The 26,513-nt window shown below is 30.3% G+C and overlaps 1 protein-coding gene across 3 annotated transcripts; it reads left to right on the forward strand.

The window, feature by feature from the left end:
- Positions 1–2,997: 2,997 nt before the first annotated feature.
- On the forward strand, positions 2,998–24,737 carry LOC143064470 (uncharacterized). 3 transcript variants are annotated; one of them, XM_076237313.1, is made up of 4 exons: positions 2,998–3,363; positions 5,857–5,913; positions 6,530–6,748; positions 22,182–24,737. In XM_076237313.1, the coding sequence occupies exons 1-4, from the start codon at positions 3,264–3,266 to the stop codon at positions 22,493–22,495; spliced, it is 690 nt and encodes a 229-aa protein (XP_076093428.1). In that variant the 5' UTR covers positions 2,998–3,263; the 3' UTR covers positions 22,496–24,737. The 3 variants fall into 3 exon arrangements, with proteins under 3 accessions (XP_076093428.1, XP_076093426.1, XP_076093427.1); XM_076237311.1 differs by having other exon boundaries at positions 3,003–3,363; positions 5,857–6,063; XM_076237312.1 differs by having other exon boundaries at positions 3,004–3,363; positions 5,857–6,063; positions 22,185–24,737.
- The last annotated feature ends 1,776 nt before the right edge of the window (positions 24,738–26,513 follow it).

A 26,513-nucleotide genomic window follows, 5' to 3' on the forward strand; every position in this document is an offset into this window, starting at 1 on the left:
AAAAACAGTGCAAGGGAGGTACTCCAAACACATTAAAGTATAATGTTGTGTAAGTTTGGATTACCTCTCTTACACTGCTTTTAAATTATGTATAAAGAAATGTTGTATTGCAGGTGATAAGCTGTCAATTGAATATTCACTTCATGCCAGAAGAAGACCAAAGTTACCATATGATTATGCCTCAGACACCCTTAGGTGCTGTGACCTAAAAAGCTTAATTTAAAATAATATATACTTTGCTACTACTTCAAGATGAGGTGAGTTGTTGGATTTCAATGAGCTATAATAATTTCATTACAGAAATTTTTCCATCAGCAAAATTGATATCATAAATTGGTCAAACCTTTTGCTAGTTTTGGTCACAAATAAAGAGGATTATTGGGGAAGTATAATCCACAGACAGGAACTAATATAAATATAAAGTATTTTGTAGTATCCAGGAAGAATTGTAACTTTTTTTTCATAACCCCAACAATATGTTTATTGGCTATATTAACAGCTTCATCTATACAACTGCTTTCTTTTTCTTACTTCAAAATTTTTGTGAAAAAATAGATGGGGAGATGATTTTAGTGAAATAAGAAGTACATATAAACATAAGGAAATGTGGTATGCTTGCCAAAAACAACATTCCACTAAAGTTTAAATGATGTGGATATATGCAATTGTAGGCAACGGGATGGCCTTCAACAATGAGAAAAACCTATACCGTATAGTCACCTATTAAAGTCCCCGACATGAAAAATATGAAGCAAATCAATAGAGAAAAAGACCAGCCTAATTTATAACAAAACCATTTACGAAAAACAATTATGGATGAAATAAACTAACTACAGGCTCTTCACTTGGGACAGGCACATAAAGAATGTGACAGGGTTAAACATGTTTTCAACACTCAACCTAGTACTCAATACAGTTGCAGACCCAGGGGTATTCCGGGGTTTGGAACCCCCTTCTTTTCAAGATAAATGCAATTGAATTAGGATATATGGTTGGACAGACCCACCCCCATATTTTTTTCTGGGTTTAGAACTTTCCTTTTTAAAATGGTGAATTTCACTTGGTAATTTAAATTCGATTTAGATAAAAATTGCAGATTAAAAATCCTAATGAGTTGACCTCTGTGGTCACTTTTACCTAGCCTGCAGAAACTAAGGGTAACTGATTTATATGCCCTTTATGAAAAAAAATCGAATTTAACCTGCTTAATTTCAGTCAATTTCAAAAAGGTTCTCTAGGATCTGGCTACCACAAAATTTGAACAATCAAGTACAGTAACTCTGGAACTGTAAAAGTGGAAACGACCAGAATCGACTTTTAGTAGTCAAATATATTCCATTTTAAGTTACATTAGGGTTCTAAATTTTTCATCTAAAAACTACCAAAAAATTTTATTTGTCGAGCAGGGGCTATACATACAAACAAACAAAAGAATCATCAGTGGACTTGTCATTTTTATTTTGACATTTTATGTACAATGTTATTTTTGACAAATTTATGTCTTGAGGGGAGAATGCACTTTTGTTCTTCCTGGTTTTGAAGATACAATGTACCAACAAATATTTACTAAGCGTTACATTTTACAAGGTTATGGTTTTCTTGAAAATCAAATCCTTTTTCTCATGGACTCGGTTAGCAGATTAAAATTTTGATTATCAATGTTTTCCAATCTTTTTTCGTATTTCCCGTCTATTTGTATTACATCATTATTTTTTTAACGTTGGTAACATTTTTTTTCCTAGCAATGTGCAGTTTACAATCCATATCCGTATACTGAAAAATAACAGTTAAAGAATATTGTTCATATAGTATTTTTTCGTTTTCTGTTCAAGCAGGAACATACATGTATGTATACGGTTCAAATTTATCATTTCGCAGGTGCCAGTATACTATTCAAAGTCCGGTGACTCGGAATATATACTAGTTATCAACGTTACTCTATCCATGCAAATATTGGTGCAAGCCAAAATTGGTAATTTTGAGAATAGATAGGCAATACGAAAAAAACAAATTAAATTAAAACTTCAATGATTTTAAAACAAATAAATATCCGCTAACCCGATCTAGAGTCCCTTAAAATAAGAGAAGAGAACAGCAAATTGTAAAGAATGTCGCATGCAAAAAAAGAAAAGTTGAAATATAGAAAAAGAAGAAGAAAACCCAATTATGAACACAAACAGAAAAGGGGCCATGCCAAAAACGTTGTGTTGGAAGTACTTTTAAATATATGTGCAATATATCGTGAATGCCGAAGAGTGTTACATATATAAACAGATCGAGACATATTTCCACGATATCCGAGATAACGTGTCTATGTCTCTTTTGGTATGTATGTTGTCCCTGATGTAACCAGATTTTACGTATATGTAGTTGGGATAGGATATTTTTTTAGCCCTCCCCCTTTTTTCTAAATTCCGATAATTTTTATTTTTTTTATTTCAATTATTATCGTGTTTTTCAATTGACTATTAATTCCTAGTTTAACGCACGGTTGTAATGATACTATATACTAAAAGAAAATTAAAAAAATAAATAATGGAGTCTAAATAAAAGGGGGCTAAAATAATAAAAGTCTACAATAAAGTGTCCTGTACACAAGCACCTATAAAATACCAGAGACATATATACACATATGTCTCTGAAAATACCTAATTACCAGACCTTGTTCCTAAACAAAACCTGTTGATAAAAACAGACTTATAATACAATTTTATTTGTGATCTATTATATCAGAGACATATAATATATATCTCTGATAAAAACAAAAAACATGTGAATGAGGCAATATAATCCAAATGCAATTACACAAATAGGGATGGATATTTTTATTAGTACATGTTGTACAAGTACTTATTTAGTTCGAGCTTATTACGATCAATACCTCGCAAGCACGTGGCGTGAAATTTTATCAATAAACATTATCACGTGACTGGTCAGTTATCGGTTTGGCGTAACGGACGAATTGATTTTTAGGACGGGTTTAAACTAAAGTTGTTTTCGGCTTTGCAAGTGAATGAGGTGATCACTTTTGCAACATATTTTATTGAATCACAAAAATGACAACCTAGACTGTATCAACACAAAGTTCTCATGCACTTTTGATATATTTTTTGTCTCAAATATCATCGCCAAAAGTAACAATAGGAAATCGATAGCCCCAAAGAAAAAAGTGGACTCGTCTGATTATGAAGGATGGACAAGGCCGAAGTTTGTAATGACGTAACTGTTCAATGTTTATAGAAAAAATATTGAAATTTTAAACCATGGCGGAAAGTGATTTTTGTGAATTTCCTCCTGGAATGGATCCGCATATAATGGCACAGTTGCAGCATTTTTCACAGAGAACAGGCGCAGAAAACTTTGGTAAGCTAGGTCACGATAACCAGATGGGTCAGTTTTTGTTGACCTTGGTCAGTACACATAGTGGCCATCTTGTAGAAATTTACACATCATTATGTAACACCATATAAGACGTGTTAATACCCGCTAAACTGTTGTTACAGTTACACTCAAATAATGTTTAAAATATCCCAAAACGCGAAACTTGTTAAACGATACAAATTATTATTATACATAATCATTTGTCAATTTTTCCTTCTATAAAACTACGAATTTATTAAAAAAAAAGTATTTTTTATTGATGCATGAATTATAAATACAATTTGATATTTTTGTCCAAACAAACTTCCACATATTATAATAGATTCAAACAACACTTATGATTACAAATATTCAGAAAAATGCATGGGATCTGTTGATTTTACAATATGTGTATGTCAAGTTACTCTGTCAATTTGATATTTTGTTTTTTTAAGAAATGGTTTATATTAAAAGTTTATTTATAATTTTTTATTAACTTTTTATCACATAGTTTTATTTTGATGAGAGATTCTTACAATTTTTAGGTTTTTTTTTCTTCAGAAACTTCATAATAAAAACCTTTATCATTTTTAAAACCTTTTGTATATATCGACACAGTGAAAGCAAATACCATTCAATCATTCATATTTAAAAAAAGACTGTTTAAGAGGGGGCCTCTTCGGTGATTCCCTATATAATCCAAAAATTTTCCCAGAAAATGGGGAGAGGGGGGGGCATGGTCCCCCTGTCCTCCCCCCCCCCCTAAATCTGACTCTGGGAATGCCATCATATTGAACCTATTGTAAAGGATAATTATTTTACTACATAGTAACATAGGGTAAAATGATGTTTACTTAACTATGCTTGTATAATGGATGGTGAGACATTAATAAATTATTATTGTATTTATATGCCTCACTCTGGTTTTGTGGTTTTTCCCAAGCATCTATGCAGACTTGAGGGAAGGGGGTTTCCAATGCAGGATAAAAAACAATATGTCCCCATTCAGTAGCATTGACTGTCAAAAAAGGGGGGTTCAAACCACCAGATCCCATCACCCCACCCATCATTAGTCTAGGATCACCTATGAGTCTTGTCTAAAATGTAAGTGTAATACACAAATGTATAAGAACACAGGTACATTCATGAAGTGCTGTGATATAAATAAAAAAAAAAGTCAAGCTGTAAAGTAAGGTGTTTGTCAAATTGTGTATAGTTATTAAAAAGTTATTTTTTGTGTCGAAAATGTTTTGCATACCAACAATAATTGACAAAGGAAGATAACTCTAACTCAAATAATGACAAAATATGTTCTATAGATATAGGAAGATGTGGGTGCCAATGAGACAACTCTTCATCCAAATAACAATATATAAAAGTTAACCATTATAGGTCAATGCCTTCAACATGGAGCCTTGGCTCACACCGAACAACAAGCTATAAAGGGTCTCAAAATTACTAGTGTAAAACCATTCAAGCGGGAAAATCAACAGTCTCTGCTTTTAAAATACAATGCAGATTACAAAATGAACCTTGCAAAATAGAAATCTCTGCAAGTTTTCTGCAGGTCATTTTACTGCCTGGAAAGTATGCAATCTTATATATACACCATATGCTCATATCATGATGTATCTATTGCTCTGGCAAAGCTGTATATTTAGGTTCTAAAGTTCTTTGTAGTTTGTATACATGAAGATACATAGGCACTTGTCTCTGAATTTTTTTTTTTTTTACACTATATATATTGTACTTTAATATTACACAAGTTATTGCTATTTTATGAAATTTTCATTTGATCTTGCTGACTGATAATTTTCTTTCTCAGCGGAGTCAAATGATTTGAAAATTATCCCTAGAAACTAAGGACACATATGCCCAATGTCATGAAATTAACAATGTCATCATAGGTAAAATAGGATAAACAGATTATCATTGGTCATCTCAACTCGATTGCCGTACCAGCTCAAGCGAGAAAATCAATCCAGTTGAGATGATATACGATAATCTATAAATACCTACAAAATGTTACTTCTATTATTGAGAAATGTCATCCTGAAACATTCATTAAATTTTCTTTATGTACATGTACATTGTGGCTTACTATCCAATTGAAACTTGATATACATGTACATGTATTTTGATATATTGTAATTTTGTAATCTACAACAATGTACATTTAGTTATCTACAAAACCGTGTATAAAAAGTCTATTTATGTTGTCATGATCAGAATAATTAGAAGCAAGCCTTTTGAAGTACATGTTCCTCAACCCTATATTATTTCATTTTCACAGACAAATCTCCTAGTGAGACAATAGCATGTGTATAGATACTCGAAAAAAAGTAGATTACTCAAAATATTTTTTTTCTAATCAACCTTATATGTTTATATACATGTATATAGCCGATATGGAAATAAGAGCTTGAGAAGGGATGCAACAAACACCATGCACTCTTAGATAACCATTTATTCATGTACACCTCTTGTTTGTTTCAGGAAATGATGGGAAAGCTGCTGGATTTTACATGGACAGCTACAATACCGCTGATATTGGTAATTTACCTCACAACATGGCTGGTCATTCACAAGACAACAGTGTTTCCATGGGAACTACAGCAAGCACAGCAACTGCTGGGCTGTATGAACCACATCCTGTTAATTACGCAATGAAACAAGAAAAAAATTTACCTCCAACTCCACCAGGTATGGAGTTGACTACCAAAAATATTTCAAAAATTACTAAACACAGAATGAACCCCCAGAATGAACCACACATGTTATAATCGCAAAATAAAATAATTATGAACCTATATGAAATGATTGATTTCAAAAGTACTGCTGGTGATTTTTAGCTGTAAATAAGTTTGCTTTAAACATTTAAAATGTGTACTTTTGATTAATTGATATTGTCATATTTACCATATTTAGGTCAAATTTACTGTAAATGAATCAGCTAATGATCATTATCTTTATGGTCACTTTTGGTGTAATAGCTACTAAATACAATGCTTATACATATTTACATATACCTGCTGTCATTCCAATATTTGTGGTTGAAAGTTCCTGACGAAGGCATGAAAGGAAATTCTAGAAAAAGTTTTTTTTTTAAAATTTTTAATGATACACTTAAATAGTATTTAAATTATAAACATGTTATTTTCATTTACAGGCAGCCCAGACCGACCAAAACAAATGAGAAATCCTGCTGTTACAGTACACCATAGAAGTAACATGGATACCATTGAACCATCCTTACATCATGACTCGTCATTACAAAACTACCTTGCCAAACCAGTTGCCATGAGACGATTGTCTGAAAAAAGTATTTCTCATGCTCGGTCATCATTAACTAGTCCAGATGCAGTATTAGAATCTATGTATAACCCAGGTCAGTATTTTATCTTACCTTATTGACTATAACTGAACATATATCATTTATGTACAAATGTATGCCATTCAGCTGTATCAGGTATAAACTTACAAAAAAAATGTACTTCAGTATTTCAGACCACTTGAGTCAGGTGACCAGACTTCCCCAATGCCTATCTGGCGGCTCCATGAATGTTGACCTGATTTGCATCTTATCTCTTAAACTATATAACAAGTGCAGAAACTAGCTGCACTTATGTCATGTATGTTTTTCTGGGTGTATGGTATATTTTTATTCAGCACTGTTGTTTTATTATTATCAGTTCTAAATCTGATGATGTGAAAAGCAGAGCAAATATTAGATAAATGAATTAAAATTTTATGGCCTTGTTGTTTATATGTCATGTTCTATGACCAAATACCGTTTAAGTTTTACCCTAGCTTGTCCGTATAATGTACATCCCAAAATTGGTTTCCGTTCTCCAACTTTAGTTTGCCTCAATCAAATAATATGAAACTTATCAACAATTCTTATTGCCACAGAACACATATAAAGTTTGTATTTTGGTGGCAATACTTTTACTGTTCTAGAGTCATGCCCCTTTATAAATGGAAAAAATGCTGAACTATTTGTTTCTGTTCTCTTAACTTTAGTTTGCCTCAAACAAATGTTATGAAACTTATGTACCATGCTAATTACCACAAAACACTGTTTAAGTGGGAATTTGGGTGGTGTCACTTTTGTCATTCTAGAGTTATGCCCCTTTATAAATGGAAAAAATGCCGAATTTTTCATATCATTCTGTAGCTTTAGTTTTCCTCAACCAAATGTTATGAAACTTATCAACAATGCTTATTATAAAAAAAAGAATTTTGGAAGCATCTCTTTTTCTGTTTTAGAGTTTAATGTACATGTATGCCCTTTTACAAAAGGAAAAACTGCTTAATTTTTCGTTTCCATTCTCTAACTTGAGTTTGTCTCAAACAAATGTTATGAAACTTATGCACAATGCTAATTACCACAAAATACAGATCAAGTTTGAATTTTGGTGGCGTCACTTGTACAGTTGTGGAGTTATGCTTCTTTACAAATGGTAAAAAATGCTGAATTTTTATTACTCTTACTTAAGTTTGCCTCAACTAAATGTTATGAAACTTATGAACAATGCTTATAACAACAAACCGTAAATCAAGAACCAATGTGGGCAGTGTCAATTTACAGTTCTTGAGTTATGTCCCTTTATGATATTATTTGCAAGCGGTGACAACATTTGTGTCCCATGGCCTCAATCCCCATTTATTTTGATCCTATATTTAACTGAATTATGGACTCAATACTATGATACTTGTGAACATGAATTACCATATTAGCACTGCACTATTATTGGAATAGTAGAACAGAATGATATACAAATGAATGAAAATTATATATAACTGTTATATACACTTATTGATATATTGATATGATATATAACAACAAAGCAGACTATATTGATTTGTATCCCTTTAATATAATACAGATATAGTTATTATGGTGAGGTTTAGTTTAAACATTTTATTTGCTGAATTAAAGCAAAATGGATTAGACACAAGTAAATCATACTTATGAAGTCTTCTCCATATGGTGAGGTTGAATTCCCTGTCATTTATTCATCATCCTTAAACAAACTTGACTCAGAAAAAAAATATTTATTATGTATCTTAACCTCATTTTCAGTTATAGAGATGTGATTTTATTTTCTTAGACAAGTGCTTTTGATCATCCCATGTTCAGTACTTCAGTACTTTGATTATGCACTGTTAAAGTAATCTTTAAAATTGGAGTTATCTTCCTTTTCCCATATTTGTAGCTGATGCATGATTCAAAGGTTAATGCAGTTTACTTCACACTGATAATTTAAAGCAATCTTTACCTTTCAGTGCTATTAAGAACTTTGCCATTGGATTTGAAATAGCTCTGTTTCCCTATATTCATAACACTTTATAAAACATAAAAATTATTCAGACAACACCATGGCAATTTTTTTTCTAGATACCAGTTAGCTTTTCCTGCTATTGCCAACTGCAATTTCAGGGCTAGCTTGCATTGGTTCCTATGGAAGTTTGACACCTTTCATAGCTGGTATACAAACTGAATGGTCTTTGGTTTCAACGTATAGAGGCTGGAGAATTAACATTTTGAGTTTGGATTTTTTCCACATTCAGGTTTATACTTTTCTACATTGAACTGTAGAAACTAAGGCTAATGTTACTTCAAAATAAACATGATATGAAAAAGACTTTTCTTACAGTTATAGCAATCTGTTTTATTACTTGTGTGTGATGAGAAATATTGCTTCCAGTCAGATGGAACTAGTAGGGACAATCTGACCTTCATCAATTTGACGCTAACGGTAGACGAAAATGGCCTGACAGTAAAGGGCATTACTACCCTCATTAATGTATGCTAAGTTTTCATGGTAACAGGTTATGTTGGTTTCTGAAATACTATATCAAGGAAAAAGTCAACTATATTTGGTGCATATGTCTGACCTTGATCCAAATATCATGGATCACTGACTTTAAAGTTGTTTTTGTGTTACATGTACTTTCAAAGAATTACAATTATGATCAGTAAAGCAGGCGATACATTTCAGAATGTATACTCATGGTTTTCAAATGTGATTTGCAACTTAAAGAAAATCAAAAGTGATTGTAAAATTGATGTTATAAGAAAAAAGAGATTTACATGTGCTTAGAAATTTTCTTGAGAGAAAAAAATAGTTATCTCCCATGACATCAGGGATCTCAGTTTAGAATCCTCGTTATCCCCCTTAATTTATGTTTTTCTAATGTGTTTCTCTCATTATATGTGAAAAGAAAGTCATTATGTTTTGGTCTAAAAGATTATATAATTGCTAGTTCATGCAGTCTGAAAAACATTTTCCCAGAGGTGGAACTATACTTGTAAGAAATAATGTAGAAAAGGTCCTTTAACTGGTCAGTGAATTCTAATTTGGATATGATTGAATGGTCAAACTTTACATGAAGAACACTTAAAGCACTGCTCCTTGGATTTAATATTTGTAAATTGTGCTTATGAATGTTTTGTCTTCATCATATTTCTTGTTTTTTTCATTTACCAGTGAACCAAACATCCTCTCTAAATGATTTGTCTATATTGACAGAATAGCAAAACATGGTGGTGAATTATAATCATGTTGTTATATTGAATCTTTTATAGTCTTTCTATAGTTAATAGTTTGTCTTTTGGTCTCTCTATTTATCCAAAAATTTGTATTAGCAGCTGCACCATCACTCCTAAAATATGCTGTGGGATGCATTCAACAAAAAAGTTATACTGAAATGTTCATAACTTACAAGTATTTTTAGTTAAATCAGTCACTGTAGATTTCCCACATTTATCATGAATATGTTTGTCATTTTTCTGGATTTTTGGATTAGTGATCCTAAGTCCTTATATATTGCATTTTTATTACCTTACACTTTTTATTTTTAGACATAAAGCTTAGTCCAATTTTTAAATTGAAGCACTTCTGTTGAATTTCTTTTAATTTTTTTTTTTTCAAAAACGTTTATATTTTTTTAAATTATTTTTGATGAATAATTTTTAATTTTCTTATATTGAGTCTTTTTTTTTTCTTTTTTTTTACGGTTTCTATTTTGATTTTATTTTAAATTTGTTTATATGTACTTGTTTCATTGTTTTTTATGCATTGTAAAAAGCTTAGAGTAAATGGTTATTTAGATAAGCACTGTAAATAATAATAATAACATATGGTATATTTTAACCTAAAAACTTAGAAAATGACAGCAACTGATGAAATTAAGAGTCTGTTTTTTGCCAAGGATAACCTGCATATCAGTTATCTAGTTGATTTGCTTAACAAGATTTTGTGAGGTAACCAAACCTTGTTTCAAACAATCAGATTCTGCACGTTATATTGTTTTAATCTAGAATTTACCAGCAAACTTTAAGTGAATGATATCGATGATATGATTCAAAATACCTTAAAATACCTTCAAACAAATTTCCAACACTGCACCTTACTAGAAAGAAGATTGAAAAATCAATGAAACAATCTTCAATGTCTTGTATCATTTAACTCTCTTTTGGCTGATCAGAAATGAGGGTACAATTCATATTTGTCGAGTCTGTAACTTTTGTCGCAGAAAGCTTGACAAAGGGATAATGATCCAGCGGAAGCGTTACCTAACTTCTTAAAAGCGTTATATTTTAGAAGGTGGAAGACCTGGATGCTTTAATCTTTGTATATAGATGCCTTGTGTTCAATATGAAGTTTCTGTCTGTCACTTGTTCATTTTCCTTGACCTTATTTTCATGGTTCTATGACTAATTGAAAAAAGTTCAGATTTTTTGTATTGTGAATTTCTGTCAGACTTATTATGAGTAATATTAATAGGATAACTATATTTGGTATGTACGTATCTTGCGAGGTCCCCATGCCCGTCAGACAGTTTTCACTTGACCTCGACATCATTTCATGGATCAGTGAACAAGGTTAAGTTTTGGTATATATCCGGTACTATAAGCAATTAATACATCCAATATTTTCATTGTATGGAAGAACTGTAAGGTGTACATATCCAACTGGCAGGTGTCATCTGACCTTGACCTCATTTTCGTGGTTCAGTGGTTATAGTTATTTTTTTTATTTTTTTTTGTTCTGATTTTCATATACTGTATGCAATAGGTCTACTATATTTGGTGTATGGAATGATTGTAAGATGTAATTGTCTAGCTAGTAGATGTCATCTGACCTTGACCTCATTATATGGTTCAGTGGTCAAAGTTAAGTTTTTGAGTTTTTGTTTTTTTTTTCTTTTACTGGGTTGGGATTAAGTTAGGGGTCAATTGCCATTAACATGTAGGAATAAGTACCAAAAAAGAGCCAAAAGAAGCAATTTTCTAGTTTCAAGACAATAACTTTGGTTTATGTGTACGGATCTCTCTGAAATTGTACTGCAAGGTTTCATACTACAAAGGAAAGGCTCCGATGGAGTTTTGGGGTTATTGCTTTAAGGGGTTTCAATAAGTTGGGGTTGGTGGGGGGTATTTTTTGGTTTACAATTTTTTTAAGGGATTCATAATTATTTTCAAAAATTTTCAAATTTCAGATTTTTGAAAACTTTCAAGATGAAATCTTCATTTGCACACTGACAGTATTGGGCAATAGATTTGTAAGATCTTTGACCACATTTATTTTGTGTCAGAAACCTATATCATGTCAAAAATTTGATCATAATCCAAATTCAGACAGTATCAAGCTTAAATAATGTGTCCAAATTTGCCCCAACTGTTCAGGGTTTGACCTCTACAGTCCTATCAGGCTGTGCTGTTTTGGTCTGCTTTTCTTAAACTATAAGCAATAGGTCAACTTCATTTATTGTGCGGAAGGATTGCAAGCTGTAGATGTCTGCCAGGCATGGTTCATCTGACCTTGACCTCATTTTCATGGTTCATTGGCCAATCATTAGTTTTCTTGATTTAGTCTGTTTCTTATAAGAAATTTTAAGCAATAGGTCAACTTTATTTACTGTATTGAATGATTGTAAGGTGCACATGTATTTTTAGCTTGATTTATATGACCTTGACCTCATTTTCTTGGATCATGTAAAAATTATGTGATAGTTGTAGTAAAGCTATATTAATTTTATGATTATCACCATATAATAGCTACCAGGCGACTTGGGCGAAGAAGTCGCCTTCCCGACCGTCACTTCGCTTTCCCCGACCCCCAAAAGCGAAATCAAGTCGCCCTGTTCTTGACGATACTCGCTTTCAGTCGCTTCCGTCATCGGACATTTTCAATTTTTACCAAGTTGATGAAACATCATTTTTTTATTGATAATTAAAGAAATTCAGACATAAACGATTCAATATATTTAGAAAAGAGGTTGAAGCATTGTCTTCGCAGTGTGTAGCAGGTTATTTGATAAAAATACAACTTTTTATCACTTCATGCATTTTCGCAAGTTCCGGACCGGTGCTTGTTACTCGAAAACGTACATCAACCTAAATTTCGGCGGCAAAATAAGTTTGTTACTTCATTTAAACGTGATAAAAGTTGCCTCCAGTAAATGTTTAATCCATTTATTGCATTAAAAACGTCATGTTCCTTTCCAAATAAGTTGTCAAACATCGTTTATTTTTGTAAATTTTCTTGCATTCGTCCGCCATTGACCGATTTCTAAACTACGGATCTGAACCGGACCAGCTATGACCGAAATCCGTACTTTTACAATAATTACTACGGACGCACGGATGGAACAGCTGACAGAAGAATATTGATCCCAAAGGGAAAAATTACGCATTCCACACACATTAAGAGACTTTTGTTAACATCTAATTAATTGGTGTATATAATTCCCTATATTTTTTATGGATTGTTTCAAACTATTGATTAAAGTTGCTATCATACTAATATCAATATATTATGGCCCAGCTTAATAACTTTTACATTTTTTTATGAGAAACACTGAATTTCATACACAAGATAATTTTTAATTAAATTGTAATTGATATATTATAATTTCTTTACATTTTTTAAAATAATTGTTTTTTTTTTTAGTGCTAGATATTTAGTCGGTAGTTTCTCACAACATGCACAAGAACCTTAGTAAAACTTAAACAACTTTTTATTTCAAATGTTACTTTAATTGTATTTATTTTTACTCAGATATGAATTGAACAATATAAAAAGAACATTATTTACATATGGCCCTTTATACTATTGTAAAATCCAAACATTGTAGCGCACCACGCGAATGAGCACTTCTCTTTCAAATCTCACCACTTCTCCCTATCAGTTTCAAAAAGAGAAGTCACTTCTCCCTATAATTCTGAAGTAGTGTGAGCCCTGCAATGGTAAGTAAAGAAGGCGAGACATTTCAGTGTTTGCACTCTTGTTATGTTTTGTAAAAGACTTGAAAGTGCAAACTATGGAGATTTTCTAAAATATAATTATCTTATACTGTAAGTAAGAATTTGGGAGAAAATAAGATGGAGCATGTGCGCTTTAATGTATACATACAATGTATAATAAAATATTTAAGGACATTCAACCTGTAGTGCATTAACTAGAATGTGTATTGAAGTGACAGTCATAGTAATTAATATTGGGGTATTATGTGTATTAAGATGACATGTGGTGTAATTAATATACAGGTATTATGTGTATTAGTATGACATGTAATCTTTTTATGTCATCAATGTTCTGTTTATAGGAATATGGAGGTGTTGACTTGGGGTTCTTTGTATTGTGCTGGGGAAATGGTTTTACCAAATATAAAAAACATTTATTGATATTAAAACTTTTTGGCAAATTGACAACTAATAATTTGTAAGATGTAATTTAATTAAATAATTAAGTCTAGATTCATTTATGGCACCACTAAATATTTCAACAGAAATTTAGTTATCCCTTATTTCAGTAACTGCATTGAGCTAAAGGTATTGCTTAATATTGTACCACTTGGCTAACCAGTCAGGAAAATTAGATAGTCATCTAATTCTCATATCAATTATTTAATATAGTAAGTTAATCCATAATTAGTTCAAACATGAGTGATCTACCTTTATTTCAACTTCATTTCACTTAAATGTAAGATATACAAATCCTTGGTTAAACCATGTCATCTAATTTTGTGATTGTATTGCTTTCTTCTTTTTTTTAATGGGTTTTGGGTTTTAGTATTTTCAATGAAATACATCAGAAAGAATCTTCAGTATTTTTAATCTAGAAAAACATTTACTGTTTATTGGATCTTGAACAAAAAAAAATCACTTGTTCGAATGATATAGTGACATCTTCATAACATAAGAATCACCCTTTGAAGATTTTCTTTTTTTTAGCTATCTGACGTATAAAGTTTACTATAAACCAGAGAACATTAATACATGTATATATAAAAAAGAAGATGTAGTGTGATTGCCAATGAGACAACTCTCCACAGGAGACCAAAATTACACAGAAATTAACAACTATAGGTCAGCGTATGGCCTTCAACAATGAGCAATTTGTTGGTCAAGACACCTTGTTGAAACTTTTGATCTAATATAGATATCATTTTAATATCTTATATTTTGGTCTCATACTAATTAAGAAATGACATAACATTTTAAAACGCTAATCAAAGATCAGAGTATATCATGACGTTGCTAATTGTTTGCAACAAAGCAAAACGTGAACATTTCTTCAAATAATTCTTTTTTGAAAATTTTAAGGAATTTTTTGTGTATACTGTTATCTATCAAATTTGTTGGAATTACAGAAATGATTCTTGAACTTATATTGGGCATTACAGTTTAATTGGAGGCATCAGTCCTTATTCATGCATTTTACCAAAACCAGCTTATTAAATAAGCTGTGGCATGATGCCATTTAAAGTAATTCTATATCCTGCTTTTCTGTTGTTTTTCATTGACCATTATGAGTTGTGTATGTCATACTTACATACTTGTGTACTAGTACTGGAGTTTGAAGATAAACATGCATCCCTATTTTGTCCCTCTAACTAAATACATGAATGATATGTAGATAGTGGTCACTTAATAAAACTTGGTCAGTAATGGCCAGAGGTATTAAACATCATAAATACTACAAGATGGATTATACCGTTTGTTGACCCACAACTGTTGTTGTTTCTTCATTTTTACTTTTAAAAGTTTTCTGGTAGCAAAATTCAAACAAGTGAATTACTGTAAACGGACTAACAAAACTGTGTTGTTAAAAGTGATAATGGAAGATATTTGTGATGATTCAGTGTTTGATGTCTTATTTTGTTGAATTTTGCAATTATAATTGGTATTGAAATTTATTGATGTTGCTCAGTAATTTTCAAGTAAAAAAAAAAACAAATTTTTAATGAAATTTATCCATTCAAGTTTTTTTTTTTGTGATAATAATAAATGTGTTTTCTGTAATTGTTAAAACACAATGAGTAATAAGAATTAATTAATTGTTGATATTAGTTTTAATTCCCAGTAAGCTTTAGTTGACCTTTATGATTTATTATGTAAGAAAAGATTTGTCAGACCATGTGTGTATTGTGAATTATGTCTGAATGTTGAATAATATTACAAAATTACAGTTCATTGATTGGTCAACTTCTAAGATTTAAATTTGGCTGCTTTTAAGGGAGTAGAACATAAATTTAATTTATTTCAAAAAATAAGAACAAAGTAAAAAAAAAACACGGAATGATGAATGGGAAGTAAATTGATTCATCATTAACAATTTAAGTGGATTAATATTAACTGACCAGGAATTACATCCTAACTATAACTGACCAGAAGTTACAAAATAGCTATAACTGACCAGAAGTTACAAAATAGCTATAACTGACCAGGAATTACATACAAGGATCTGATGAGGAAATTGTCAATAGGATATTGTATCAATAGAATTTTGAAGGTCAACAGATTTCGAACAATTTGCTGTGGAATCAATATTCAAAAGTTTTAAAGAAATTCCATTATTTAGATTATTGGACTTTTGAGCTAAAAAAAAAGTATTTGATAAGGTGTTAGCTCATGAGCAACTTCTTTTACAAAGACAAGGATTTTTTATATGGACATTCTAGCTAAAACACTTTTTCAATATTTGTGTATCTCGTGGAGAATTTACGGAATAGGAAGTAGCTGTCAGTTGGCCAGTGGTCATTTTGAGGGTTTACATTAAGTTCATTTGGTTTGGTGTTGTATAACTGTGTACCATCTTGACACCTTGTTTATGGATTTAATACACTGAACATGATGAACGGACTTGGTGATTCTTACTTCCATGGACTGAGTTCTCACTTGGAGCCAGCTGCCGGATCTTTTCCTCCCAGCTCCATGTCTATTGGATCGTCTTTCTCTCCATATCATGGGGCACCATCGTTGTCACCCTCTCTGCCGTATCCATCAACAATGGGTAGCTTTCCTACATCGTCAAGTTATATGAATCCTTATCTACAGATGCATGGCTTAGGTAAGCTGGGTTTGAATTAACAAAAAAAAATTTTGGGGCATTTTGTAATATTTTTTGTGTCATCTTTAAAAAGTCTGCTTACAAGAGATTTTTTTAGGTTTTGGGTGCTGTTGTCTTGGAGCAAAAATGCATGTATGGATACTCATACTTTTATAAAGAATAATAATTTAAAATAAACTGTCTAAACACCCTTTATATTTCATAAAAATTTTTATTATCGAAGTATACATTACAATGCATATACATAGATAACCATGCAAGCAAGTTAAAATCCCTCTGTACCTTTAATGTTTTATTGTTTCGTCAATAAGACGTTTAGAAAATTGAATTTAGAGAACATTTTTTTTAATTGGATAGACAGAAATTATTTTTAAATGAGGGCATTGTTGGTGTATGCAAGATCTAATGAAAAAAGGTCCTTCAATTTGTACTCAAAACACAAATTTATATGAAGAAACTATTCTTTTCCTATGTTTTTTGTTTATTCTACATATATACATAATAACTACCCAGTGTTAAAAGTTAAAAAAAAAATTCTGAAAAGAGGGATGGTTCATACACACAGGTATTTTAATAATTTTGAACTAATTTGTGAAGATTTTTTTTGTGTATCGGAAACTATAATGGCTTCAGTTGAACAATAGTTATATTAATATTATTGCCTCTTTTGAAGGGTTTATCTGGTAAACTTAATGGTTTTCAGACGATCCTTGCTTTGTCCTTGATTTTATCAAACATCTTTTAATTGTTGAGTTCTGCGCATGAAAAATAAAATCAACATTATTACTATTGATGAGTATTTAATGTGATAAAATACAGATCTTTTGTTTTCAACATGGTATATTTTACCACTGGAACATAAGTCTTTAAATAAGAAATTGGAATGAATTTCAACCAATGCATATACTTTGGAACACATTTGTAGCTAAAATGGACTCACTATTATGAAATACTTCAATCTTATTTCCAGGAGTATCTCCTTTAAAAGGTGTGGTTATACAATGTATATGTATAATGAATAGGGGGGAATTTTGTGAACTTTCTACTGGTCCCCATTTTTTTTCCTTTGAAAGAGTACAACTATATCAAAACTTAAGCTTTAAGATTATCTCTATTGAGGAAATCTACACCTACTTAAATACATGTATGTCATAAAGACATACAAATTGATTATGTAGAAAGGGAAATACGTGAATTTAAAAATTAAAAAAACACAGTTACAGATATTGAATTCATTATCTTTGTTGAGGGATTTAGGAAGATTAAATATGTATGTGATATCTTTAATGTTTGTGGCTTTACTTATGGTACATGCATGTGCTAGGGATATGCAATCCTGAAATGACTTGAAGGATATACATTATAATATTTTCTAGATAATTGATGAGGACATATTAAAGGCATTTAGGATATATGGTTAATTATAAAAAAAAAAAAATCAAATAGGAATTTAGGATATATGGTTTACTTTAACAGCATGTAATATAGAAAATCAAATATTCAACTACGTCAAGATCTGTCATACATCATTAGTTTTATGTTGTAACACTGATTAAACTAATTTGGTGTAAATTTTGTGGCTGATATCCTCCAGGTACTAAAAGGCTTGGTTATATAATCTGTTATACCAACCTATTGTCCAATGTAGACCAAATGTGATATAACTGAACTATTGACCAACAATAGTCTGTCCGTATTGTAACTTATTTCACTTATTCTTACATAAAACTTATATAACAATATTATTGATTGAATAAATGTGTATTGCTCAGACTTTCAAAGGGTCTTAGAAGGGTTGCTATTAAACCCAAAAAAGGAAAACAGAAAAGTACTCATAATTAGATTTGGTAGTTATCCTTTGTTCTTTGGTACCCTTTAAATTAAATGAAATAAGGAACGATAGATAAGAACTAAAAATAGAAAGTTCAAAAAGTAAAGCCATGCCCAGAGACCATAATCAATATTCAGGTTATTACCAACAAGGAAAAAATATTACAGGAAGGCATATTTTGGCTTTAACATTGATTCACTGATAGGGTCTTTGCATCGGAACTAAACACATTTATTTCTAAAAAAACAGTTGTTGGCATGACACGGGTTATGTTCTTCTCATATATTTTATGATAGTATGATACTAAACCCCTAACGGGAAGGATTGTACCTGATATTCATATGATGAAGACATAATCTTTCAATCAGTTTAATTGAGGTCTGGAGCTGGCATGTCAGTTAACTGCTAGTAGTCTGTTGTTATTTATGTATTATTGTCATTTTATTTATTTTCTTTTGTTACATCTTTTGACATCAGACTCGGACTTCTCTTGAACTGAATTTTAATGTGCGTATTGTTATTCTTTTACTTTTCTACATTGGCTAGAGGTATAGGGGGAGGGTTGAGATCTCATAAACATGTTTAACCCCGCCGCAATTTTGCGCCTGTCCCAAGTCAGGAGCCTCTGGCCTTTGTTAGTCTTGTATGATTTTAATTTTTAGTTTCTTGTGTATAATTCGGAGTTTAGTATGACGTCCATTATCACTGTACTATTATGCATATTTTAGGGGCCAGCTGAAGGACACCTACGGGTGCGGGAATTCTCGCTACATTGAAGACCCATTGGTTGCCTTCGGCTGTTGTTTGCTCTATGGTCGGGTGGTTGTCGCTTTGACATATTCACCATTTCCTTTCTCAATTTTATTATTTTATAAAACAAATGAAGGATTTTTAATCTGTTTGTTTTAAATAAATTTATTATATTATATATATATGCTGGGTTTTTAAGAACACATTTATTAGAAACGCTGAAGTGATTGTATGTTACACTAGGAACTGATTTCCTTGTACTATGACTTAGAATTGATGAGCTTTGATATGGTTGAACTTCTCTCAAGTAAAATATTCTTTGAAAAGGGTGAAGTCTGTTGTACGCTAAATAATCCAGTGCTGCAAGATTACTCTCACAAAGCCATTTTGTCACTGGCTTGATTTACCCTAACAGTGCAGTGAGATGACCATTCCTACCCTTGTCAAGCAATTTATTAATATTATATAATCAGATATTCAAGTTATAAAGGATGTGTATGTGAATAACCAAACTTGTAAAAGAAAATTAATATATTTATAATTGCATAAGTTGCAGAAATAGTGCATGGAGTATAAATTTATCTGTTGAACAGAGGAAAAAACTCCAATTCTATATTTTGCTTAACATTTAAAAAAAAAAAGGCTAATATTAATACAATGCAAGCTGGGGAACCGTAGCTCTTAGATCCTTATATTATTTTTGACTATTTACGGACCATAGACTATACAAATGAAAGCAATTTTACCCCCAAGTGCTCAGTTCTAGACTGAATGGTCAAAACTTTCTTTTAATTTGTTAAACGTCAGAGATTATGGTATGCCACAGATATTTAAAATCATTGTCAGAAGAATGAATGAAGTGAAAACCTTTGAACTTTTATGTATGAATTAGGTGAGGAGTGGAAAAGATAGTAAGTTTTCTCTATTCAGGCTCGAATTTACAATAATATGGTAAATCTAACACATGGAATATGCCACTAAAGATCAAGATTTGCCCTCCAAAATTCAAGTTATGTGGTAACATTAATATTAGTAGCTCCCTTAGGTAGGAATAGGTAATGTAACTGTAGCAAACATTGTATAAGTAGTTCAACATCTAGGTCAATCTTAAGAACTAATCATATAAACCTCTTCCTTTCGTTGATTATAAAAAATAGATTTGATATACTCCATGGGCCATGGGGATTAAAACCAGTACAAGTATTTATAATTGAGTACAAAAGATTGCAAATGTCCAATTAATAGTAAAAAGGAAGACATGCTAATTTTCGATTTGATATAAAAAAAAGTTCATTTCTTTTCTATTTCTTCAATGTTTTAAGTAAGAAATAGAATTTGGTTTGATGTATGTAACTTATAAAGAGTATATATAGATCCAATGGATAAATCTGTTGTAGAGTTGTCACTGCTTCAGACATAGTTATATATATAGACATGTATATAATGTCTATATATACTGTGTGAAAAGATGACATTCAAACATTCTGTCCTTTAAAATGAACATTTCCTTATGTATTTACTGATTTACTGGTTAGAAAAATTATGATGTGGATTTCTGCTGTTGAGGCTCTTAACAAAATTTGAAATATGTTTGTTTAGGGTAAAGATAGAATGATATGTAATCAACACCCTGTAGTACTGACTATTTTAGTTGAGGTTATCTTATTTTGTTCATGATTGTTCATTTGTAGTTAAACTTATGGTACAAGAATACAAATACCTTTAGATGATTATTGTCATATCTTCTAAGAATCAATTGTAATATAATTATGGTATTTAAAGAAGTTAATTTTATACATTTGTAGTATACTGTAAGTTATTGTCAGACAACTGTAGTATACTATAAAGTTATTGTCATACATTTGTAGTATACTATAAAGTAATTGTCATACATTTGTAGTATACTATAAAGTAATTGTCATACATTTGCTATAAAGTAATTGTCATACATTTGTAGTATACTGTAAGTTATTGTCATACATTTGTAGTATACTATAAAGTAATTGTCATACATTTGTAGCATACTATAAAGTAATTGTCATACATTTGTAGTATACTATAAAGTAATTGTCATACATTTGCTATAAAGTAATTGTCATACATTTGTAGTATACTGTAAGTTATTGTCATACATTTGTAGTATACTATAAAGTAATTGTCATACATTTGCTATAAAGTAATTGTCATACATTTGTAGTATACTATAAAGTAATTGTCATACATTTGTAGTATACTATAAAGTAATTGTCATACATTTGCTATAAAGTAATTGTCATACATTTGTAGTATACTATAAAGTAATTGTCATACATTTGTAGTATACTATAAAGTAATTGTCATACATTTGTAGTATACTATAAAGTAATTGTCATACATTTGCTATAAAGTAATAGTCATACATTTGTAGTATACTATAAAGTAATTGTCATACATTTGTAGTATACTATAAAGTAATTGTCATACATTTGCTATAAAGTAATTGTCATACATTTGTAGTATACTGTAAGTTATTGTCATACATTTGTAGTATACTATAAAGTAATTGTCATACATTTGTAGTATACTTTGAAGTTATTGTCATACATTTGTAGTATACTATAAAGTAATTGTCATACATTTGTAGTATACTATGAAGTTATTGTCATACATTTGTAGTATACTATGAAGTTATTGTCATACATTTGTAGTATACTGAGAGTTATTGTCATACATTTGTAGTATACTGTAAGTTATTGTCATACATTTGTAGTATACTATAAAGTTATTGTCATACATTTTAAGTATACTTTGAAGTTATTGTCATACATATGTTAGTTACTATGAAGTTATTGTCATACATTTTAAGTATACTAAAAAGTTCCTCGTTTTATTTTAAGCAGCAGCAGCCAGTGCCTCTCCCACCTTAGCTAGAGCTTTAGCTGCAGTTCAGCAAACACAGAAACGACCAAGAAGTGAAAAGAAAGCTATACCAGATGAGCAGAAAGACGGCAAGTATTTTGAAAGAAGAAAAAGAAACAATAATGCGGCCAAAAAATCTAGAGATGCCAGAAAATCAAGAGAAGATGAAATTGCAATAAGAGCAAGCTTTTTGGAAAAGGAGAATGCCATTTTACGAGCTCAAGTGGGAACATTACGAGAAGAGGCATCATCATTAAAACATCTGTTACTACAGAAACGTGGAAGAACATAACATATGTATTAAAACATTCTATCTAAGAAGAATGTGTTCTGATATTCCGGTGTTCTTATATATTATTGTATTTTTATTGATTTCAATATATTAGAATTTTTTTGTTATTAATTTTTGGTATATTAGCCAGACTAAGAATTACAAATTTTTAATTCAAAAATAGAAATGTATTTGAAAAAACAATATAGTGTGTATAAACCAATGTTATTAAATATTTATGAATCAAAATAATATGCAATGGAAAGAAAGTAAGGTATTTTTATTCTTTATTTACTAAATTAACTACTGTCTATGGACTATGAGTTATGTAATGAGTTGAAAACTTGATATATGTTTTAAGAAAAAACATTTCTTGTCGGTTTTTAAATCTTCTTTTGTCAAATGTAACAAAGAATTGGCATCTGACTGATAAAATGGTAATATATTTAAAGAGCTCCTCTCCAAAACTTAACGCTCAGTAATATTGAAACAACCAATTTACAAAAGATTTTTCTTGACAGGGGAAACACATTTTTTAAATGATGTTAAAAAACGGAAGATATAACATACAATGTAGGACTTTTAATTAAGTTTTATTACGGTTTCCCCTTTGAAATCAGAGAATACTGTTTTATTTGACATTAAAAGTAACTTCAACCAATAAATATAATGTTGAGATCTACTAATACAACATCCTTGCTGCAAATTTCTGTTTACAAACATAAAAGTAATTTGTACATTTTGAACAGGGTATTTATATATGCTTTTAGGTCATATTGTCTGTGATGACATTACTTTACAACAAATAACCTAATATAAAAAAAAAATACAAAACCATTTTTTTTTTAATTGAATAATTTACATTCATTATTATAAAGAAACCTTGATTCATAGACATTTAAAACTTATATAGCTCAAAAGATGATATGCATGAACTTTATTAAATGTTAAAGTATCCTAAAATACTAAAAGATTTCTCGTCTTCCTGAAACTATGTCCAAAAAATTAATTGCTGCTAAAATAAATTGAGGATTGTGATGAAGGATTGTTTACCACTGGTTTTACTGTGGGTTTAATGCTGAGAGACAGTGATGAAGGATTGTTTACCACTGGTTGTGGGTTTATTGCTGAGAGACAGTGATGAAGGATTGTTTACCACTGGTTTTACTGTGGGTTTAATGCTGAGAGACAGTGATGAAGGATTGTTTACTACTGGTTTTACTGTGGGTTTAATGCTGAGAGACAGTGATGAAGGATTGTTTACCACTGGTTTTACTGTGGGTTTAATGCTGAGAGACAGTTTTCACATTGGATCTCACAATGGTATTCTCCAATTAAAAATTTAAAAAGGGGTGTTTATAAACCGCCCCAAAAAAGAAGAACATTCTGAAACTTTGAAATAAATATATAATAATAATCAAAATGGTGTTACTTAGTCTACTGTCTTATAAGTTTTATCTATGTATGTGAGAAGTATCTAATCATGAAAAATTGAATTAAGCTATGCAACAAAAAGTCAATATTAAAACCAATCAAAATAAAAATGCACTCCATGCAAACTTATTTCCTAATACTATAAGTTATCATTATCTGTTTTATAATGTTATAAAGTTAAAAGCAAAAGCAATATTTGTTATGCATTATATGAGTAATAAAAAATAGTCCTAGGTTTTATCAAATGTTTATTGTTTTGTTTTTGATCTCGGTGATATCATTTCATGTTTTGTTACAATTTAGTGATAGGAATTGTTAATATTTTACAGTTTGTATTGTTATACTGTGTAAAGAAGTTTCCATGGTTACTACTTCTATTATACAATGTAAAATGGTTTCCATAGTTACTTGTTCTGTTATTCAGTTTTAAGCAGTTTCCATGGTTACTAGTTCTATTAAACAATGTAAAATCGTTTCCATGGTTACTTGTTCTGTTATTCAGTTTTAAGCAGTTTCCATAGTTACTAAATGCTATACTGTCTAAAGCAGATACGTTGGTGATTATTTGTGTCAAATTGTTTAAATCAATTCCCATAGTATCAGATTTATTACATAGTAAGGTTGTCACCTACTTTCTAAAATGAGGGTGATTGAAGGTTTCCGCTCCAATTATTCAGTTTGTTTGTTTAAAAGAGCACTTTTCCTGTCAGGGCTTGCAAGTGCTTTATTTTGGTCTTCTCTTAAAGAGGGTGAATTGTCATTAACCTTAAATTGCCCCAAGCAGTCTACTGGTGAAACATTGAAAAAAAGTGTTTTGATAAACATTCAAGCACATGAAAAAAAAATATTAACAATAATCTGATACTGTATGCAGTTTTGGTGAAAACAAAAACGTTGGCTTGAATGTTTTTTTCAGTAAATATGTTAAATTGTATATTTTTATGTAGATTTGTAGTTTGAAATAACTTAGTTATATATATTCTTTAGTAATTGTGTTAATTTACATTTATTGTACTTTGTTTTTGATATGTAGTTTGTCCCTGCTGTTTGATTTTTCACCTATAAATTGACAGAAAAGATTTGATATGTTAACAGTATCTTCAAATAATCATTTTACAGATAAGATAAGATGTGCAATGATAATTTCCGGTGATTTTTATATCTAACAGGGCATTTTATATTATACTTAATAAGATAATGATTATTTTGAAAATAAGATAAGTAATACAGGTTATATTTTTTTGTTATATAGTGTCAATTTTGTAATGGGAAATTTTTTGGTTTAAATAATTGCTCAATTTACCATCAGGTCATATAAACATAAAAAAAAACTAAATTCATAGTTGGGTTATGGTTGAAAAACCAATAACTGAAAATTAAAATTTAAAATTATAGTACATGGATAGCTTGTTTTGGTCCTATAGACAGCATCTTTTTATAAATGTGTATTATAGTGTCCTTTATTGTGTGTGTGGGATTTTTGGTCAGTGTTTTAGATTGAGATTGTGTTTTTCATGTTTGTTAAATGATTTTGTTAATACTGTTATATTTCAAGATTGAAATAATAGTGAATTGTTGATTTTATTGCATTTAGCTATATAATGTAAAACCTTAGAGGTATAAAGCCTCAAAATAATCGGTATAAGGTCAAATATGTACATCAAAATTGTTAGCTGAACTGGCCCTTTGGACCAGTGTAAAATATTGCCATTTAATTTTAATTTAAGTTGTCACATTGGAAAATTTAGAGTACTGGAAAAGCACAATAGTGCTGCTAAATGTTTTGTGCTAATTCAAATTGTATGATATTTTAAATGTATTTATCAAAAATCAGAAACATGTTGGTTTTATCCTGAATGTACATATACTCTTTAATCCTTTTTTGGAAATTAACATCTTTTTAATTTAAGTAAATTATTGTGGTATTAAAAATTGAGTTATGTGGGGGGATGGACATAAAAATGCCTGATTTCACTTGAATTCATATGTTTAAAGTATTTTTTATGCATATAGTTTGTTATAACCTTGACATAGTTTGTGATCTTGAAAATTTTATTTTGAAGGGGAGATATTTTTACCTAAAGAAATGGCCAAAATCTATCTTTCAGTAATAATAATGATGCAAGTAAGTAATTAGTGTTTATTGATATCTGAAAAGTGAATTTAGAAAGTCACATGTTTATTGAGCAGTAGAAAATACAAAAAACTATCATCTGTTTTATTGATTTTAATATAACAATAAACCAGATCTGCATAAACCATACATAAGTAAGACATTTTTTTTAATGAGAATTTCCGAATTTAACTATTTTCAAAGGAGATGGAATAAAATTTTATACAACTTTAGAATATATGCTTACTTTGCAAGTTCAATAATATTAAATTTATTTTTTGCTTTAAGATGTCTAAGTATTATATGTTATTCAGGTCTCAGACAGGGTATATACTGTGACATTCCCGGCTTAGAGTTTATATCCCCTGAGCCGAAGGCGAAGGGGATAAAAGCCTTAAGCCGGGAATGTCACAGTATATACCCTTTCTGAGACCTGAATTACACATATATTACGGATTACCCAGTGCAGGTATTTGTTGACAACACATATAT

Source organism: Mytilus galloprovincialis, chromosome 2 (assembly GCF_965363235.1).
Source record: "Mytilus galloprovincialis chromosome 2, xbMytGall1.hap1.1, whole genome shotgun sequence".
Lineage (NCBI taxonomy): Eukaryota > Metazoa > Mollusca > Bivalvia > Mytilida > Mytilidae > Mytilus > Mytilus galloprovincialis.